This window comes from Heteronotia binoei, chromosome 4 (genome assembly GCF_032191835.1).
Source record: "Heteronotia binoei isolate CCM8104 ecotype False Entrance Well chromosome 4, APGP_CSIRO_Hbin_v1, whole genome shotgun sequence".
Classification (NCBI taxonomy): domain Eukaryota; kingdom Metazoa; phylum Chordata; class Lepidosauria; order Squamata; family Gekkonidae; genus Heteronotia; species Heteronotia binoei.
Genome location: NC_083226.1, coordinates 69,669,117 through 69,687,362, shown reverse-complemented (window position 1 = coordinate 69,687,362; position 18,246 = coordinate 69,669,117). Strand labels below are relative to the sequence as shown.

Here is an 18,246-nt window from a genome sequence, read left to right as displayed (position 1 = left end):
CTTCTAGATACAGGTGAGAGACAGGAAGATCAATCCAAAATACAAGCAGCAAGATCAGTGCCTAACAGACAAGTTGCTTCCACACAGCTACTTACTTTTCTGGTGTTTTTAAGCTCCATGTTGCTAAGCCACCTGCATTATGTACGTGTTGGCTATCTCAATCCTGATTCTGCAAGCAGTCATGGTGTTAGGGTGATGCTGTGCTGCTAACTGGGCACTGCACCTTCTGATTTGAAGGTCTCCTTATCTCCATCTGACAGCATTTCCAAAGCTCTGGTGATGAAATGAATTGGCTGGCGACTGACTCTTTGTTGCTGGCCTGGGAAGCTGAGGGGCCAGTGTGCTAGGTCCTGGCTAAGGATCTATATCAGGCCCTTCAAAGACTTGTTTCCATCTTCTGTACCTCTGCCACAGAGTGTGGGTTTGAGTTAGGTCTGCTGACTACATCCTCCTCCTCATGTTGCTCTGCTGGACGTGGCTAGTCCACAACAGTCACAAGAATGTATGATAGAATAAAACTAGGCTATGTTTCTAGAAATACAGTTAACCAAGCAAGCACATGATAGAAAATCTTACCATGTGGTAAATAGATCGTCTGCATTTTGCTTTCTTTCCTCAAATAGGGTTGCCAACATCCAGGGGAAGCCTAGAGATCTCCTGTTATTGCAGTTTATCTGCAGATAAAGATCAGTTCAGTTGTAGAAAATGGCTGTTTTGGAGGGTGAACTCTATGGCATTGTACCCTGGTGAGGTCTCTCTCCTCTCAAAATCCCACCCACCCTAGGGACAATCCTCAAAATATCCAGGTAACCTTATCTCCAAATATGTGCTTTGGTGCCATAGGTGCTTATTCTCTGCTGAACTGTCATAATCACAAGGGATTGTGCCGATTTATTGTAGACATCCAGGGGTTTTTTTTGTAAAAAAAGCCTAGCAGGGACTCATTTGCATATTAGGCCACACCCTCTGATGTAACCATTGTTTCATACAGAGCTTTTTTGTAAGAAAAAGCCCAGCAGGAACTGATTTGCATATTAGACCACACCTCCTGGCACTAAGCCAGCTGGAAATGCGTTCCTGCTCAAAAAAAAGCCCTGTGTGCCTCTATGTGTGTAAAATCATGAACAATATGTCTTTTCATATAGCTGAGGAGTTAAGCTACTGTCCAAGTGTGTTTAACTTTTTCTTGTGATGAGCACTAATATTTATAAGCATAATTCAAAACAATACTGCTGTTTTATCTTGTTAAATGAATATCAGTCTTATACAGTCAGTGTTAATGAAATTAAGTATATTCTGCATAGAAAATAACTTGTTAATTTTTATTCCAGAAAGTGTGTTCCAATTGCCTTCCATTATTTTTGCTGTACAAAGTGAGGCTGTAGAGTCAGATTAAAATATATGCTATGCTTGAGCACAGTGTTGTTAACAAAGATCTATATAACATCAGTAAATATTGCCGTAGGTCAATTGTTCCATGTTATATAAGTATGAGCTCTGGCTTGGCTTTGTTGTAATTGCAAGGTATACTGCCACCTTTAAAAGTAGTTTACTCTGAAAGGTAGGAACAGTAAGTTTTAATGGTGGTAGCCTTTCCATCTTTTATTCTTGACAGAAGCTCTGTATCTTCTGCATAACTGCCAGAATTTCAGAATATGGAATTTTGCCTATAACTGCACCTTTGTTTTTGGGAAATGCTTGTTGAATTTCTGTCATACAGCTGTGCAAAAACAGAGTTTCTGGTAGGAAAAAAAAAGATGAGACCTCATAATTACCTAAGCAGCTAAAATTAACTTGCCAAACTGGATCTCAACATCACTTTTGTCTCAGATTTACCTCTGTTAGAGACCAGCCTCATTTTGTATTATTGCACAGGTAATATTAATATATGAGTGCAATAGTTATTCTTACACCACTGCATAACTAAAAATATCAAATGTTCACATTCTGTATGATATTTCTTACAAACATAAAAGTAATGGAAATAATTTTTGTTAATAACAGGCCAATGCACAGCTAGTTCGAGAAGTTGATGTAGAGAAAGTGACCTCATTTGAGAACCCCTATGTAGATGCAATAAAGGCTCTGTGGAATGATCCTGGAATACAGGAATGTTATGATCGACGACGGGAGTATCAGTTGTCAGATTCTACTAAATAGTAAGTATGAATATAAGTATGTATGTGATGGTGTGATGGCCTGGCAGAGGAAGCAGGCCTGAAAGACTAACTCAATTGAAGGGGGTGGGGAGGTAGGAGAACTTGAACTAGAGGTTAAAGTGTCTGCATCTGCTTCATATGATTTTGTCCTGTGCATCCCATATCTCTGAAGTCATGGGGATAGCAAAGAGCTCAGTGAACAAACATTTGATGAGAATCTATGAAGGGGGAGTTCAGAGTATCCCTTCATGCCAACCCCAGCCCAGACAGTAATGGAAGTTTCAGTTATAAAACATGGGTAGTCATTTTGACAAACATATTTGAATTATCCAGCCTCTGCTTGTTTATCTCCTCTCAGTTTCTTGCTTTTTAAAAGTTTAACTATGTTGCTGATCATTTTTGAGATTTTTGCCAGTTGACAATATTGTTAATATGCAGTATATGTAAACTATAACAGAAAGTATGTAATTACAGATAGTCTTGGCCTTCTTATGCAGTATAACATTCTTCGTGGTCTCTGTACAGTCCCACACATGGGTAATGCTGAAGAGCACAGACCTGACCACAGAGATCGATTAGCTAGGCTCAGTCTTTTTGGGATGGTTTCTCCCTTGCTCTGGGAAGCAGGCATCAATTGCGCATGCCTGGAGCAAGGGGGAAGACACTCCTCCCATTCAGTTTCTTCTTTACCACCCATCTGGTAGGACTTACTTCATTGCACTCGTCTCTTCTGGTTTAGTGGCCTTGTCCTCTTCAACCCTTTGTTTGCCTTCAACTTCCTTTGGAATTGTACTGCTTCTCTTGAAAAACAAAACAAAAATCCTTTAGTGACTGTTTGTCTTTGTCTTCCCCTGGATTCCTCTCCCTTCTCTTATTTGTGGACGGTTCTCAAAAGGAAGGGCCTCAAAAACTTAACAGTGTGTATGCTGTCGGAGCAAATTTCCCTCATCCGACAGACATTCACTCTGTTTGTTTTGTCTAGGGGAATTCCACAAAATTCACTCTTGTGCCCACTGTCTTGCTTTTATGAAGCAGGTGCGTAAAAAAACAGAGGAGCTAGACTCCAGACCCATCTTGTTAAATTGTCGCATACATCAGGCATGTCTCACTCAGGACCTCCCTCTTCACAGCCTCCCTTAATTTGTAAAAGGGATTTGGCAGGTTTGGCAGCTTCAGCTGTTTCAGCAGTTAAAAAACTCAACCCCAACAAATCTCTAAGCATTCCGATTCATCTTCCAAACACAAGAAACTGGACAAGGCTCGTCACCTGCATTGCAACTACTCGACTACTGTTCTGTCTCCCACATTGTCAATTAAACCTGTCTTGACCACAGTACCGCGGTTGGCAACAATGGTCCCATCATCTGCTGTGTCGACCCTTCCTTCGGATCTTTCACCATCTATGGATGTCATTACTGATCCACCACCCAACATACAGCTCCATATGCAAATAGTCAACCTCCCAAGATTGCCCTCCTTCCATAGCAAGCTGCCTTCAGATTTTCTGGAATCAAATTGTCATGTGTTGTCCCAAGCTACTTCTTCCACTCACCATGACCACGCTTGGATTCATCATGACCTCCCGTCTTACCATTGAACATTCTCCATGGTTTCACCGTGTTGCTACTCAACGTGACTCTATGGACCGCGAACTCCACGTTTCTTGGACCTGTCACGCTGCCACCGAACATGACTGTGATGTTCCCAATACCTATGCTTTTGAGACTGTCACTTGACCACCCAAAGAGAATATAGTGACTTCAGCCCTTACTACGATTCTGACTACAAGACCAGGCTTCACCAAGTTGCTAATCAGTGTGTCCCTATCCTGTACTGTCATTTTCACTGCTTCCACCCTTGGTCCTGTAGACCTTGTTACTATGTATCCTCACCATCACATTCTCTGTCCCCTTGAGACCATCGACCTCGCTGGGATTGTCCACAACATGATTCCCATTCAGCATCATATCACTGCTATAGGGATCCTTCTGATCATCATTTCTGCTACCATTTTCTGAACTGTACTTTACCTGACAGACATATGCCCCCTAAGGATGTCACTGCAGGACATTGCCTGATCCAAACACACACTACTTCAGCCACTGTTTCGGTTCCACACTGATCATCCTAGACCAAACTTCTCAGGATTATTTGCTTTGTGCCCCCAACCATCTCTCAGGACCATCCAATATAGATTCAGATTCCTTGGATTCGGAGAAGCTAGACTCCTCCAGACAGCAATACCCCAGTATCTTCATCGTGGTCTTCACACATGGGTTTTCCGGCTGGAACCCGACCTCAGAGAATTTAAAGCTAGCCTAGGCGTTTATTTTGGTGCACATTCCCTCCAGCTCTGGGGAGCAGGCATCCACTACGCATGCCTGGAGCGAGGGGAAGGCGCTCCACCCACCCAGTTTTTTTCTAACCGCCGCTCAGGATAGTCCTTCCTCGTTGCATCTCCTCAACTTTACTAGCCTTATTACCTTCTTCAACCTTCATATTCCTTCATCGTCCGTCTTCATCATCTTCGATCTTCTACTGGTATCGTACAAAATTTTTTTTTACCCGCTTTACTATTGCCTCATCTTCCTTTTCCTCCCCCCCCCCCGGGCGTATGGAAGGAAAGGATCCGAAAACCACTTTTAAAAAGTGTACTCGCTGCGGGGGCAAAAATCCCCTCAACAAACGGACACTCTCAGTGCTTATTTTGTTTGGGTGAGGCTCATAGGACCGACACTTGTACTCATTGCAGCCAATTTGGAAAACAGGCGAGAAAAAAACACGCCGCTAGGCTGAAGAGTCACCTTTTAGAGTCTTCATTGCGGCCTGTGATGTCCCACGCTTCTGGGTCCCAAAACTCGCCACCTTTCCTGACCCCACAAAGGGACGTGGCAAAACCGGCAGCTTCAGTGGCATTGGCTCCCAGGAAGCCTAAATCCGGCAAACATACTAAAAAGTCAGACGAATCCAAGAGAAAGCACCACTTGGAACCTTCGTCTAAGCGACAGCAGGAGTCAAAAGCTGCATCGAAGTCGACTTCGAAGACCCAACCGGATCTTCGAAGCTTCAGATATCATGAGTACATGAGCTTCGGATATCATGAATACATGAGCTTCGGATATCATGAGTACAACCTTGGTATCGAAAACTTTGGTATCGAAGTACTTTTCTCCCTTTCTCACAATACAAGAACTCGTGGGCATTCGATGAAATTGCTGAGCAGACAGGTTAAGACGGATAAAAGGAAGTACTTCTTCACCCAAAGGGTGATTAACATGTGGAATTCACTGCCACAGGAGGTGGTGGCGGCCACAAGTATAGCCACCTTCAAGAGGGGTTTAGATAAAAATATGGAGCACAGGTCCATCAGTGGCTATTAGCCACAGTGTATGGAGCACAGGTCCACCAGTGGCTATTAGCCACAGTGTATGTGTGTATATAACATTTTTTGCCACTGTGTGACACAGAGTGTTGGACTTGATGGGCCGTTGGCCTGATCCAACATGGCTTCTCTTATGTTCTTATGTTCTTAACCTACGACACCAATTGTTCCACCAGAACTTTCAATGCCCACAGATGTGATTGCTGACGAGATCATACGGATTCAATCCCGGTCACCATCCATTCACGAGTCCCTGCCCGAAGACATCTTAGCCACGGGGTCTATGGAACCATCACCTCGAATCCAAACACAACGAGCCAACCTTCATTCCGTGAGGTATCGGCACCAAGAACATTTAAAGATTCTGCTGTCCCCCACTCCATCGGGAATCCCCGGCTTGTCGGTACCGAGAAAGATCTCCAAGTCGACATAGAGATCAATATTATTATTACAGCCAGTCCAGATCTCGGTCTCCATCTCCATACCGTCACCATCACTATTACAGGCCTTCTAGATTACCATCTGTAGAATACCGACATAGGTACCATGACCAACCTCAGTACCGTGAGGAATCCTATCAACCTTGGTACCGAGAGGAAGCTCATCATTACAGGCACATTGAAGATCCACATCACCGGTACCATGACGAAGCCTACTATCGACTCTGACAGGAACCAAAGCAGACATCACCGGCTCCTTTGACATCCGCTCTATCTAAACATACAGTACAACCAGACCAACCTACCCTGGTGACGAAACCTTTAACTTTGATGACACCGGTACTTGACAGACCCACAACTCCTGTAGATGCTCCAGAGGATTCCGAAGCGGAAAACTCTTGAGTCATCACATTCAGTCTCGTCACCAACATCACCTGCGTCTGACATTACAAAGCCAGCTGACCTATCTCCATCTGAGGGATCTAAAGCTTATCTGGATTTACTCACGAACATGGCAAATACACTTAACATAAAACTAACCACAGATCTGCTGAGAGTATTAGGCGTGGTCCATGACCTGGTCCATGCTGATTTACCTGCAGGATCCTTCTTACCCATGCTACCTGTCCATTCAGAAGCATTGAAGGAAGCTTGGGATAAGCCGGCATCGGTTTCACCAACGTCTAAACGAATTGAATCCCTATACAAAATACATGCACCAGATTTGAAATTCTTATTTAATCATCCTGCTTCAAATTCAATGATTGTACATTCGTCCTATAAATCAAAGCAGACACGTCACCCTGTTCCACCGGAGAAAGAAGGAAAGAAGTTGGACACATTGGGCAGAAAACTCTACTCCCTCTCCACCACTACATCCAAAATTCATAACTATTTGGCCTATTTTGTTGCCTATACTTTCAATTTATCGTCCCAACTGAATACATTGGTTCCATCCTTACCTGAAACTTCACAGAAACAAGCTTCAAAGATACTGCAAGAGCTTAACTGTGTAAGTAAGCAACAAATCAACTCAGTCCGGCACACTGTTGCTTGCTCTTCGAGAACCGTGGCTACCTCCATTGCCTTACGTAGGCATGCCTGGCTCCATTCCTCATCACTTCAACCTGACATAAGGTTTAAAACAGAAGATTTGTCCTTTGACGGCCAAGGTCTTTTTAATGCAACCACTGATGACATCTTAACCACAGTAGATGACAGCAGAAAGAGAGCCAAGAGATTAGGGGTTAGTCAGCAACAATCTCAAACCAACAGGCAAAGAGGATGGAAACCATCCTTCTACAAGCGCCCCCGTTCACCCAGGCAAGCTGATTATTGGAAACGCAAAGCTCCACCAGCCATCAGTGACCATGACCACAATCGACTAAGAAGGCGACTACGGCCCCAAAACAGTCTCTTTGACTTGCTAATGCCACCATCACCGGTACATCATCTCCATCCCCGTGCAATAAGACTGCTTCTCTTTTACCCCATGTGGGAATCCATAACATCGGATTCATGGGTCCTGGTGATCATCCACAAGGGTTACACTATAGAGTTCACTTTGCCCCCGAAGCATCATCGCTTTATACCTACTCCTCCTTCTCTACCCCTCCAGGAAGAGATCGCTACCTTGCTGGCCAAGGCAGCCATAGAACCAGTACCACCTCAATTCCATTGCACAGGGTTCTATTCCCGATACTTCCTGGTCCCAAAGAAAGATGGAGGGCAACGTCCAATACTGGACCTCCACGAACTCAACCGTCATATCCGATACAAAAAATTCCGCATGATCACCCTGCAGTCTATAATTCCCAACAACGCTTGGATGGCACTCATAGACCTTCAAGAAGCCTATTTCCATCTTACCATCGACCATTGCCACAGAAGATTCCTGAGGTTCGCTGTCGGGAATGACCACTATCAGTTCCACACTCTTCCCTTCGGCCTATCGACAGCACCAAGAGTCTTCATGAAGTGCATGGCGGTGGTGGCAGTGTCACTCCGTCAACGGAAAATGTCCATATATCCGTACATAGACGACTGGCTCATTGTGGCTCAATCCCAAGAGCAACTTCAACAGGACATTTCGACTACTCTAACACTTCTATCTTTACTAGGCCTACAAGTCAACCTCCAAAAATCCAACCTTGTCCCAACACAAGACATCCAATTGATAGGCGCACGCCTATCAACGATAGCTCACAAAGCCTATCTGCCGGCAGAGTTCACAACATTCAGACCATAGCCAGTGCCATCATATCTCATCCCACCCAGACAGCTCTCATGTTTCAACGCATGCTGGCGGCTACAACTTCTGTCCTCTGTCATGCAAGGCTTCACATGAGACCCCTACAATTGTGGTTCGTAAGGTCGTTCCATCCACACCGTCAATGCCAGCGAACTCTACTAACAGCCCCACGTCACATTCTTCCAGCACTGGAATGGTAGACAATAGAACACCACCTTCTGGCAGGAATGCCATTCCTGAGATGATGATGATAATAATAATAATAATAATAATAATAAAAAAAAATTTTATTTGTACTCCGCCCTCCCCCGCCGAAGCAGGCTCAGGGCGGCTAACAACACAGTGACCAATGGTCACCTCCATCAGCCATTGTCACGACAGTTGCTTTGAGGTGGGGTTGGGGAGCCCATTTCGACACACTGACAGTGCAAGGACAGTGGACAGCCTACGAAAAATCCCTCCATATCAACTGTCTGGAGCTCTTGGCGGTCCACAGCACTCAAGTCTTTTCTGCCCTCTCTTCATGTTCTACACATTCAGGTCACATCAGACAATGTTGCGACCGTGTTCTATATCAACCAGCAGGGAGGTACTGCATCTACCTGTCTGTGCAAAAGAGCTCTAGCTCTCTGGCATTGGAGCATTGCTCACAACATACATCTGACAGTTGTGCATCTACCTGGGACCCAAAATATCCAAGTGGATACCCTAAGTCACCAACTCGTGAACAATCACGAATGGACACTCAAACGATGCTATCTCCAACCAGTCTTCAAAATGTTCGGAGTTCTGGTCATAGATGTGTTTGCTTCCCCGGACAATACCCAGTGCACACGCTTCTACATGCGAGGTCCCCCATCGACTCAGTCTGCGGGAGATGCTTTTCTCCACCAATGGAAAGGACCGCTTCACTACCTCTTTCCACCCATTCCACTAATAATGAGAACGCTTCAAAAGATCCAGTTGGATCAGACAGATTGCATACTAATCACACCCTGGTGGCCTCGTCAACCATGGTTCACCACACTTTTCCTTCTCTCCAACAGTGTATTTCTTGACTTCCCTCAAACTCGGGACCTCCTTTCGCAGCAGAATGGCAAGGTCCTATGTCACGGGCTGGGGTCGGGTCAGGCAAAGTCCAGGGGCAGTCCAAGGTCTGTAGCCGGTGAGCAAAGAGGGTCCAAGGCGCCAAAACCAAATCACAGTCCAGGTATCGCAGGTCAGAGGTTCAGAAGCCGAAGTCAGGGGGTCCAGAAGCTAAAGTCAAAAGCCGAAGTGGATGCTAGAACGTCAGGTAAGTGACTAGTTGCTTCCACAAAGCCTCCTCCCAAAGCCCACAGCTATATAGCCCTCTGCTGTCTGTTGCCGATTTGGGCTAATTGCTGGCTCAGAGAGGCAGCCAGGATCCTGCTGAGACTCTCACTCCTAGAAGGGCCAGAATCCTTTCAAAACTCAGGGCTCAGGGAGCGTCTTGCTCGTGAGCGTGCCGCCCTCCTCCGATCCCTGAGGTCCTGACGAAGGCGGTCACGCACACGAGCCACCCGAGAGGGCGAGGCAGGGGGGCTTGGATCTTCTCCAGCAGGAGGCAGGGGCACTGGTGCAGGTGGCAGGGGCACAGTTTCTTCTGCAGGCTCAGCTTCTTCTGCAGGGTCCCCAGTACCCATGACATCCTACATCACGATCCAGGGCTCCTGTGACTGACTGCATGGAGGATCAGTTTTTAGAATTTCCTGCGGAAGTCCGACACGTTCTATTGAATGCCAGAAAACGATCCACCAGAAGGTCTTATTCTCAAAAATGGATGCGGTTTGCTGAGTATGCTGCCCATCACAATTTTTTTCCTACATCTGTCATGGGTACTGGGGACCCTGCAGAAGAAGCTGAGCCTGCAGAAGAAACTGTGCCCCTGCCACCTGCACCAGTGCCCCTGCCTCCTGCTGGAGAAGATCCAAGCCCCCCTGCCTCGCCCTCTCGGGTGGCTCGTGTGCGTGACCACCTTCGTCAGGACCTCAGGGATCGGAGGAGGGCGGCACGCTCACGAGCAAGACGCTCCCTGAGCCCTGAGTTTTGAAAGGATTCTGGCCCTTCTAGGAGTGAGGGTGCTTGAGTCTCAGCAGGATCCTGGCTGCCTCTCTGAGCCAGCAATTAGCCCAAATGGGCAACAGACAGCAGAGGGCTATATAGCTGTGGGCTTTGGGAGGAGGCTTTGTGGAAGCAACTAGTCACTTACCTGACGTTCTAGCATCCACTTCGGCTTTTGACTTTGGCTTCTGGACCCCCTGACTTTGGCTTTGACTTCTGGACCCCCTGACTTCGGCTTCTGAACCTCTGACCTGCGATACCTGGACTGTGATTTGGTTTTGGCGCCTTGGACCCTCTTTGCTCACCGGCTACAGACATTGGACTGCCCCTGGACTTTGCCTGACCCGGCCCCAGCCCATGACAACATCATCCTCTGTAGCTCAAATCCTGTCATACACTTTATCTCTCTCCAACTCTGGCCTCGCTTACTCCTCTTTGAAAGTTCATTTGGCTGCTATTTCAGCCTTCCATCCACATATCAAAGGACACACGGTGTTTTCTCATCCTGCTGCAAAATAATTCCTCAAAGGCATTCTATACCTACGACCCCAATTCATTAATTGCAACCTTTGTGGAGTTTATTTCTTGTTCTGAGTCAACTAATGAAACCTCCCTTTGAACCAATGGCATCTATCCCACTGCATCTTTTATCATTGAAAACAGCACTATTGGTGGCACTTAAATCTGGCAAAAGAGCTAGCGATGTTTGTGCTTTCCGGACAGACCCACCTTACACTTCCACCATGACAGAGCGGTTCTACGTCCTGATCTAACCTTTCTCCCAGAGGTCGTTTCACCTTACCATCTGGGAAAACCGACCACTTTACCTTCTTTCTTCCAGAATCCTAGTGACATGGGTCAATGAACTTTACACAATCTTGATATACGTCGGGCCCTTGCTTACTATATTGATAGAACAAGCCCTTTTCGTAAGGACTCGAGCCTGCGGAACTCATAAACAAGGACAAAGAATCTCTACCCAGAGACTCTCAAAGTGGGTTGTGGCTGCAATTGCATTATGCTACCAACTAGCTAAACAACCTATACCTGAAAATGTACGAGCCCATTCCACTAGAGCTCTTTCTACGTCCTTGGCTTTCTCCAAGGGCGTACCAATGGAAGACATCTGTGCTGCTACAGTCTGGTCTTCTTCATCGACATTCGCCACACACTACGCCTTAGATGTCCGTGCACAGCGAGATGTGTCCTTCAGACAAGCTGTACTTCGCTCTATCTTTGATTGAAGCCTGCAGAATCCTCTCCTGTAAGTACAATATTTTTGGGTGTCTATATGTATACTTAATCCATGCCGTTCCTTTTCAGAACCAGCACCTGCCTCTATGCACTTCAGCTTACCAGTCACCCATGTGTGGGACTGCACAGAGACTATGATGAAGATAAATAGGTTGCTTACCTGTAACTGATAACCTTTGAGTGGTCATCTGTGCAGTCACACACGCCCGCCTAGCCTTCCCCGCTGCTGGTTTATGCTATGCTTACCTTTTCAGATTACTCTGTACAGCGGCTAGAAGAAACTGGGTGGGTGGAGCGCCTTCCCTTCGCTCTAGGCATGCGCAGTGGATGCCTGCTCCCTAGAGCGGGAGGGAATGTGCACCAAAATAAACGCCTAGGCTAGCTTTAAATTCTCCAAGGTCGGGTTTGTTCCAGCCAGAAAACCCATGTGTGTGACTGCACAGATGACCACTCAAAGGTCATCAGTTACAGGTAAGCAACCTGTTTTTCTTCTGCTCCAGATATTCTTCAGTCGGGCTCACTCTCTCCTTTGGAGAGCTCTAAAAGCTATTTGGATCTCTTGATGTCACGACCCGGACCTTCAGGTAGAGACGGGCGGCTGCTGTTGCCCTGGCAACCGGCCAGGACGCTGGCAGTCGGCTACGGTGCTTTCAAGGAGCAGCACAAGCGTTATCTAGCAGTCCTAATTAGTCCCTACCATAAATCAGTCCAGCCGAAGGGAGAAGCAGGGCGCGTCGTCACAGGAATGCAGTGGGTCAAAAGCCAGAGGAAGCAAGCCGAATATATTCAAAGTACCTAAGCCAGTCCACAGAGCAAAAGCAGAGTCCAGTTCCAAGTCCAAGATTCAAGCCGGGTCAGGAGCAAACGGGTTCTCTCAGCGGGCAAGAGGGTGCAGGGCGTGGTCACGTCCGAGGAGGATCGTTCGTTGCCAGCACAGTTTGCCCTAAGGCCAGGACTACAGATATACTGTGCTGGCTTGTTAACTCGTTAGTACTCCGGGCTTAGATCTCTCCTCCCACGCATGCGTGCTTCTTTCCGTCTGTCTTTGAACTCCTGCCGTCTCCTTTCACGGAGCCGGCTCACAGGTGGCGGGGATTCAGGAGGTGATGCACTAGGGCCCGGTGTGGCCTGATCAGTTTCAGGAGGGGATGAGCTAGGGCCTGGTGTGGCCTGATCAGTTTCAGGTGGCTCCTGCTCTGGGTTAGCAAGGGCTGGGTCTGGTGCAGGCATGACACTATCCCCCCCTCAGGCCCCCCCTCATCCAAGCCGCCTGGCTTATCCGGGTAGGTCGCATGGAATTGCCGGAGCAGGTCAGGGGCGTGCAGGTGGGTAGCTGGTTCCCAGGAACGATCTTCGGGGGGGGGTAGCCCTCTCAGTCCACTAAGTACTGGAGCTGACCTCGGTGCAGCCGGGAGTCCAGGATCTGATGGACCTCGTACTCCTCATCATCCACTAAAACTGGTGGTGGAGGTGGTGGTGGGACGTCCCTGTTCGGGTCCGGCGCAGCTGCGGGTTGGAGGAGGGAGCGGTGGAAAACCGGGTGGATCCGGAGGTGGGCGGGAAGGCGCAGGCGGAACGCCACCGGGTTGATTTGCGCCTCGATGGGGAACGGGCCGACGAAGTGAGCTGTTAACTTGGAGGACCGGCCAGGGGTCCGGAGATACCGGGTAGAGAGCCAGACGGAATCCCCGACCTTGAGGGGGGCTCCCTCCTGGCGATGCCGATCTGTGGCCAGTTTATAGGCGTCTTTGGCGCGCTGGAGCTGGGCGCGCAGGAGGTCATGGAGCGCGTGGAGTTCCTCGATCCGGTTGTCTGCTGCGGGAACATCGGCGGACGGGCCGAGCGGAGGGAAGAACCGGGGGTGCAGTCCGTAGTTGGCCGCAAACGGTGTGGTCTGCGTGGAGCTGTGGACCGCATTGTTGTACGCGAACTCGGCCAGGGGTAGCAGGGAGGCCCAGTTATCTTGGTGGTAACTGGTATAGCAGCGCAAGTACTGCTCCAGGGTAGCGTTGGTGCGCTCAGTCTGGCCGTCGGTCTGGGGATGGTAGGCGGACGACAAGTGAAGCTCCGTCCCCAAGCCTTGCTGGAAAGCCTGCCAAAAGCGGGAGGTGAATTGCGGGCCCCGATCCGAGACAATCTGCTTGGGTAACCCGTGCAGGCGGAAGACGTGGTTCAGGTAGAGCTGGGCGGTTTCCGGCCCCGATGGCACTTTGGCGCAGGGGACAAAATGGGCCATCTTGGTGAACAGGTCCACCACAACTAAAATGCAGGTGTGGCCCTGGGATCGAGGTAGGTCGACAATGAAGTCCATGGACACCACGTCCCAGGGACCGGCGGGAGTAGGAAGTGGCTGCAGGAGACCGGAGGGCTTGGCGGGTACGTTTTTAGCGCGGCGGCAGATCTCACATGAAGCCACGTACCGACTAACGTCCGCTCGGACGCGAGGCCACCAAAAGTCTCGGGTCAGCAGATGGGCGGTTTTGTGTTGCCCGAAGTGGCTGGCCAGGGGTGCATCGTGGGTGAGGCGGAGGATGCGGGATCGGAGAGGTCCTGGAGGGACGTACAACTGCTCCCGATGGTAGAGCAGCCCATCCCGGGTGCTCAGTTCCCCGGCAGGGTCTTGCTGAGGGTCTTGCAGGTGCTTCTGGGCCCAGGGGTCGGTGGCCTGACTGGCCTGTATTTCTGCCACCAAGGCGGGTGCAGTCAGGGCGGCGGCAAAGACCGTGGGTGGCAGGATGCTAGCCTTGGGGGCTTCGGTAGCACCAGGGGTGTCATAGTCTGGCCGGTGGGACAGAGCATCGGCTTTCTGGTTTTGGGTGTGCGGGATGTAGGAGATGGTGAAGTTGAAACGTGAAAAGAACAGGGACCACCGGATCTGTCGCTGGTTCAGCCGGCGGGTGGTCTGCAAGTGTTCCAAGTTCCGGTGGTCCGTGAATACTTGGACCGGGTGTCTTGCTCCTTCAAGGTAGTGCCGCCACACCTCGAAAGCCACTTTGATGGCCAAGAGTTCCCTCTTCCATATGGTGTAGTTGCGTTCGGCGGCGGAGAGCTGCCGGGAGTAGTAAGCGCAGGGCTGACTGGGGTCGTCCCGCTGGGAGAGCACGGCTCCGATGGCCACGTTGGAGGCGTCTGCTTCCACCATGAAAGGCAAGCGGGGATCAGGGTATCGCAAGAGGGGACTGGAGGAGAAGCTGCGCTTGAGGTCGTGAAAAGCCTGGTCAGCTTCCGGGGTCCATTGGAAGGGTTCCTTGGGGTGGAGGAGCCGAGTCAAGGGCTTGGTTAGATTGGCGTAGCCAGCGATGAACTGCCGGTAGTAATTGGCGAAGCCCAGGAGGCGCTGGACGTCCTTCCGATTGTGAGGGGCCTGCCACTGGAGGATGGCGTCAACCTTCTTTGGATCCATCTGAGTTCCTTGGGGGGAGATGATGTGCCCCAAGAACTCGACTGACGGGAGGTGGAAGGCGCATTTCTCTAGTTTTGCGTACAGGCGGTGAGCTCTGAGCCGCTGTAGCACCTGTCGGACGTGTTGGACGTGCTCCTGCTCAGAGGTGGAGTAGACCAAAATGTCATCCAGATAAATAATCAGGAACCGGTCCAGCAGGTCGCGGAACACGTCGTTCATGAACCGTTGGAACACGGCGGGGGCATTGGTGAGTCCAAATGGCATGACCAGGTGTTCGTACTGGCCATACCTGGTACCAAAAGCGGTCTTCCACTCGTCTCCGGCTTTGATGCGAACCAAGTTGTAGGCCCCTCGAAGGTCGAGCTTGGTGTAGATGGTGGCCCCTTTCACGCGGTCAAGGAGCTCCGGAATCAGTGGAAGCGGGTAACGGTTCCGGATGGTAATTTTGTTGAGTGCCCGGTAATCATTGCAGAGCCTCAAGTCCCTGGTTTTCTTCTTTACGAACAGGACGGGCGAGGACAAGGGCGAGGTGGAGGGGCGAATGAACCCTCGGGCCAAGTTCTTCTCCAAATACTCCCATAGGGCAGCCAACTCCGGGTCCGCCATGGGGTAGAGGCGGCCTGCTGGTAGCGGGGCGCCGGGCATTAGGTCAATGGCGCAATCATAGGGCCAATGTGGGGGAAGCTGGTCTGCTTCCTTTTCGTCGAAGACGTCTGCAAACTCCTGGTGGGGAGCTGGTAGTGTGGTGGCGGCCCCCAGGAGGCTGGTGGGGAGCGAAGAGCTGGGTCGAGCATCAGGAGGCACCGGAGCCGGGTCCGGTTGTAGCGTGGAGCACGACGCAGGGGCACCGGGAAATTGCAGTTCTCGTTGCACCCAGTCCACGTGAGGATTGTGGGCCTGGAGCCAGGACAGGCCTAGGATGACGGGGAAACGTGGCATGCGGGAAAGGTCAAAGGTTTGTTCCCCTTGGTGTTGCTGGACCCATAGGACGAGTGGTTGAGTCTCATGGCGGACGGGTCCAGAGCGCAGCAGACGACCGTCCACGACCTCGACCAGGGTAGGGCTCTTCTTTTCCCGGATGGGGATGCCATGTTCCTTGGCGAAGAGGTGGTCCATGTAGCAGCAGGCGGCCCCTGAGTCCAACATGGCATGTACAAAGATCCACCGGCCATCAGGGAGCTGCAGACGAATCGGGACCAGGAACGGGGTAGGTGGGGGATCGACGGAGCTGGAGGCCCTCAAGAAATGCCCCAGGTCAGGAGCTCCAACTAGACCTGGGGCTGGCCTTTTACCGGGGCAGCGGAGCTTGCGGGGCGCTGCGATTTGGCTGGACAGGTACTTGCAAAATGTCCAGCTCCGCCACAATACAGGCACAGGTTGTGGGTGCGCCGACAGGTCTTCTCCTCGGGAGTCAGGCGAGGGCGGGCGACGCCCAGCTGCATGGGTTCCGCAGCTGGGGGAAGAGCCAGGGAACCTGGTGGTGGAGCAGCTGTGGGGACCCTCGCTGGGGCGTTGCTTCCTTTCTGCTTCTGGCGGCGGCTCTGTAGCCGCCCATCAATGCGCATGCACAACCGGATCAGGTCTTGTAGGGCGGCTGGTCGGTCGCTGCGGGCCAGTTCATCCAGGATGGCATCAGAGAGTCCCTCCATATACTGGTCCACCAGGGCAGCTTCATTCCAGGCCAGGTCTTGAGCCAACAACTGGAATTCAGTGGTGTAGTGGGAGACAGAGTTTTGGCCTTGTTGCAAAGTCCGTATCTTGCGGTTGGCCGTCTCAGCTCGCACGGGGTTGGCATAGGCAGCCGTGAAATGTGCCTTGAAACGGGGGTAATCTGCTAGCAGCGGCGAAGATTCCAGCAGTAGGGGAGTGGCCCATTTGGCCGCTTGCCCTTTAAGCAGGCTCAAAACAAAACAGACCTTGGTCTTGTCTGTAGGGAAGTCGCTCTGCCTTATCTCCATGTACAGTTCACATTGGGCGAGGAAGGCAGGGAACTCTTCCAGGCTTCCTTCAAACTTGTCAGGAACACTCACCGGGCAGCGGGAGCGAGGCGCTGCTGCAGCAGCCAGGGCCGTAGCATTGGAAGCAGTCTGTTGCTGGAGTGTAATTACAGCCTGCGTCAGCTGTTGCACTCGGTCGAGGAGCCCCGACAGGGGGTCCACGCCTCCTGCCGCTTGTTCAGTCATGGGGGAGCCGGGCGAGTTATATGGGTGCTGGCAAGCTGTCACGACCCGGACCTTCAGGTAGAGACGGACGGCTGCTGTTGCCCTGGCAACCGGCCAGGACGCTGGCAGCCGGCTACGGTGCTTTCAAGGAGCAGCACAAGCGTTATCTAGCAGTCCTAATTAGTCCCTACCATAAATCAGTCCAGCCGAAGGGAGAAGCAGGGCGCGTCGTCACAGGAATGCAGTGGGTCAAAAGCCAGAGGAAGCAAGCCGAATATATTCAAAGTACCTAAGCCAGTCCACAGAGCAAAAGCAGAGTCCAGTTCCAAGTCCAAGATTCAAGCCGGGTCAGGAGCAAACGGGTTCTCTCAGCGGGCAAGAGGGTGCAGGGCGTGGTCACATCCGAGGAGGATCGTTCGTTGCCAGCACAGTTTGCCCTAAGGCCAGGACTACAGATATACTGTGCTGGCTTGTTAACTCGTTAGTACTCCGGGCTTAGATCTCTCCTCCCACGCATGCGTGCTTCTTTCCGTCTGTCTTTGAACTCCTGCCGTCTCCTTTCACGGAGCCGGCTCACAGGTGGCGGGGATTCAGGAGGTGATGCACTAGGGCCCGGTGTGGCCTGATCAGTTTCAGGAGGGGATGAGCTAGGGCCTGGTGTGGCCTGATCAGTTTCAGGTGGCTCCTGCTCTGGGTTAGCAAGGGCTGGGTCTGGTGCAGGCATGACACTTGACATGCATGGTGACCATGCTTAATATTCAGCTAGGATCAGACTCATCTCCTAGCTCAGATTCACGACATCATCCACTCTTCCAATATGCCAAGTTTCCTCTTGCCTATGCTACCTGTCCACTTAGAACTGGGGTGTCAAACTCATTTGTTATGAGGGCCAGATCTGACATAAATGAGACCTTGTCGGGCCGGGCCTTATCAGGCTGGGCCATGTGTGTACCCAAGGCTTTTTTTGTAGCAGGAACTCCTTTGCATATTAGACTACACCCGCTGATGTAGCCAGCCCTCCAAGAACTTACAGTAGGCCCTGTACTAAAAGCCCTGTAAACTCTTGGAGGATTGGCTACATCAGGGGAGTGTAGCCTAATATGCAAAGGAGTT

The 18,246-nt window shown here is 50.5% G+C and overlaps 1 protein-coding gene across 1 annotated transcript in view; it reads left to right on the top strand.

Moving 5' to 3' along the window:
- LOC132570621 (guanine nucleotide-binding protein G(q) subunit alpha) overlaps positions 1-18,246 on the top strand; it is a 232,842-nt gene that overhangs the window by 143,559 nt on the left and 71,037 nt on the right. Inside the window, exon 3 of the mRNA XM_060237486.1 lies at positions 2,005-2,159. Coding sequence (XP_060093469.1) covers positions 2,005-2,159 — 155 coding nt within the window. The remainder of the gene's footprint in view (positions 1-2,004; positions 2,160-18,246) is intronic.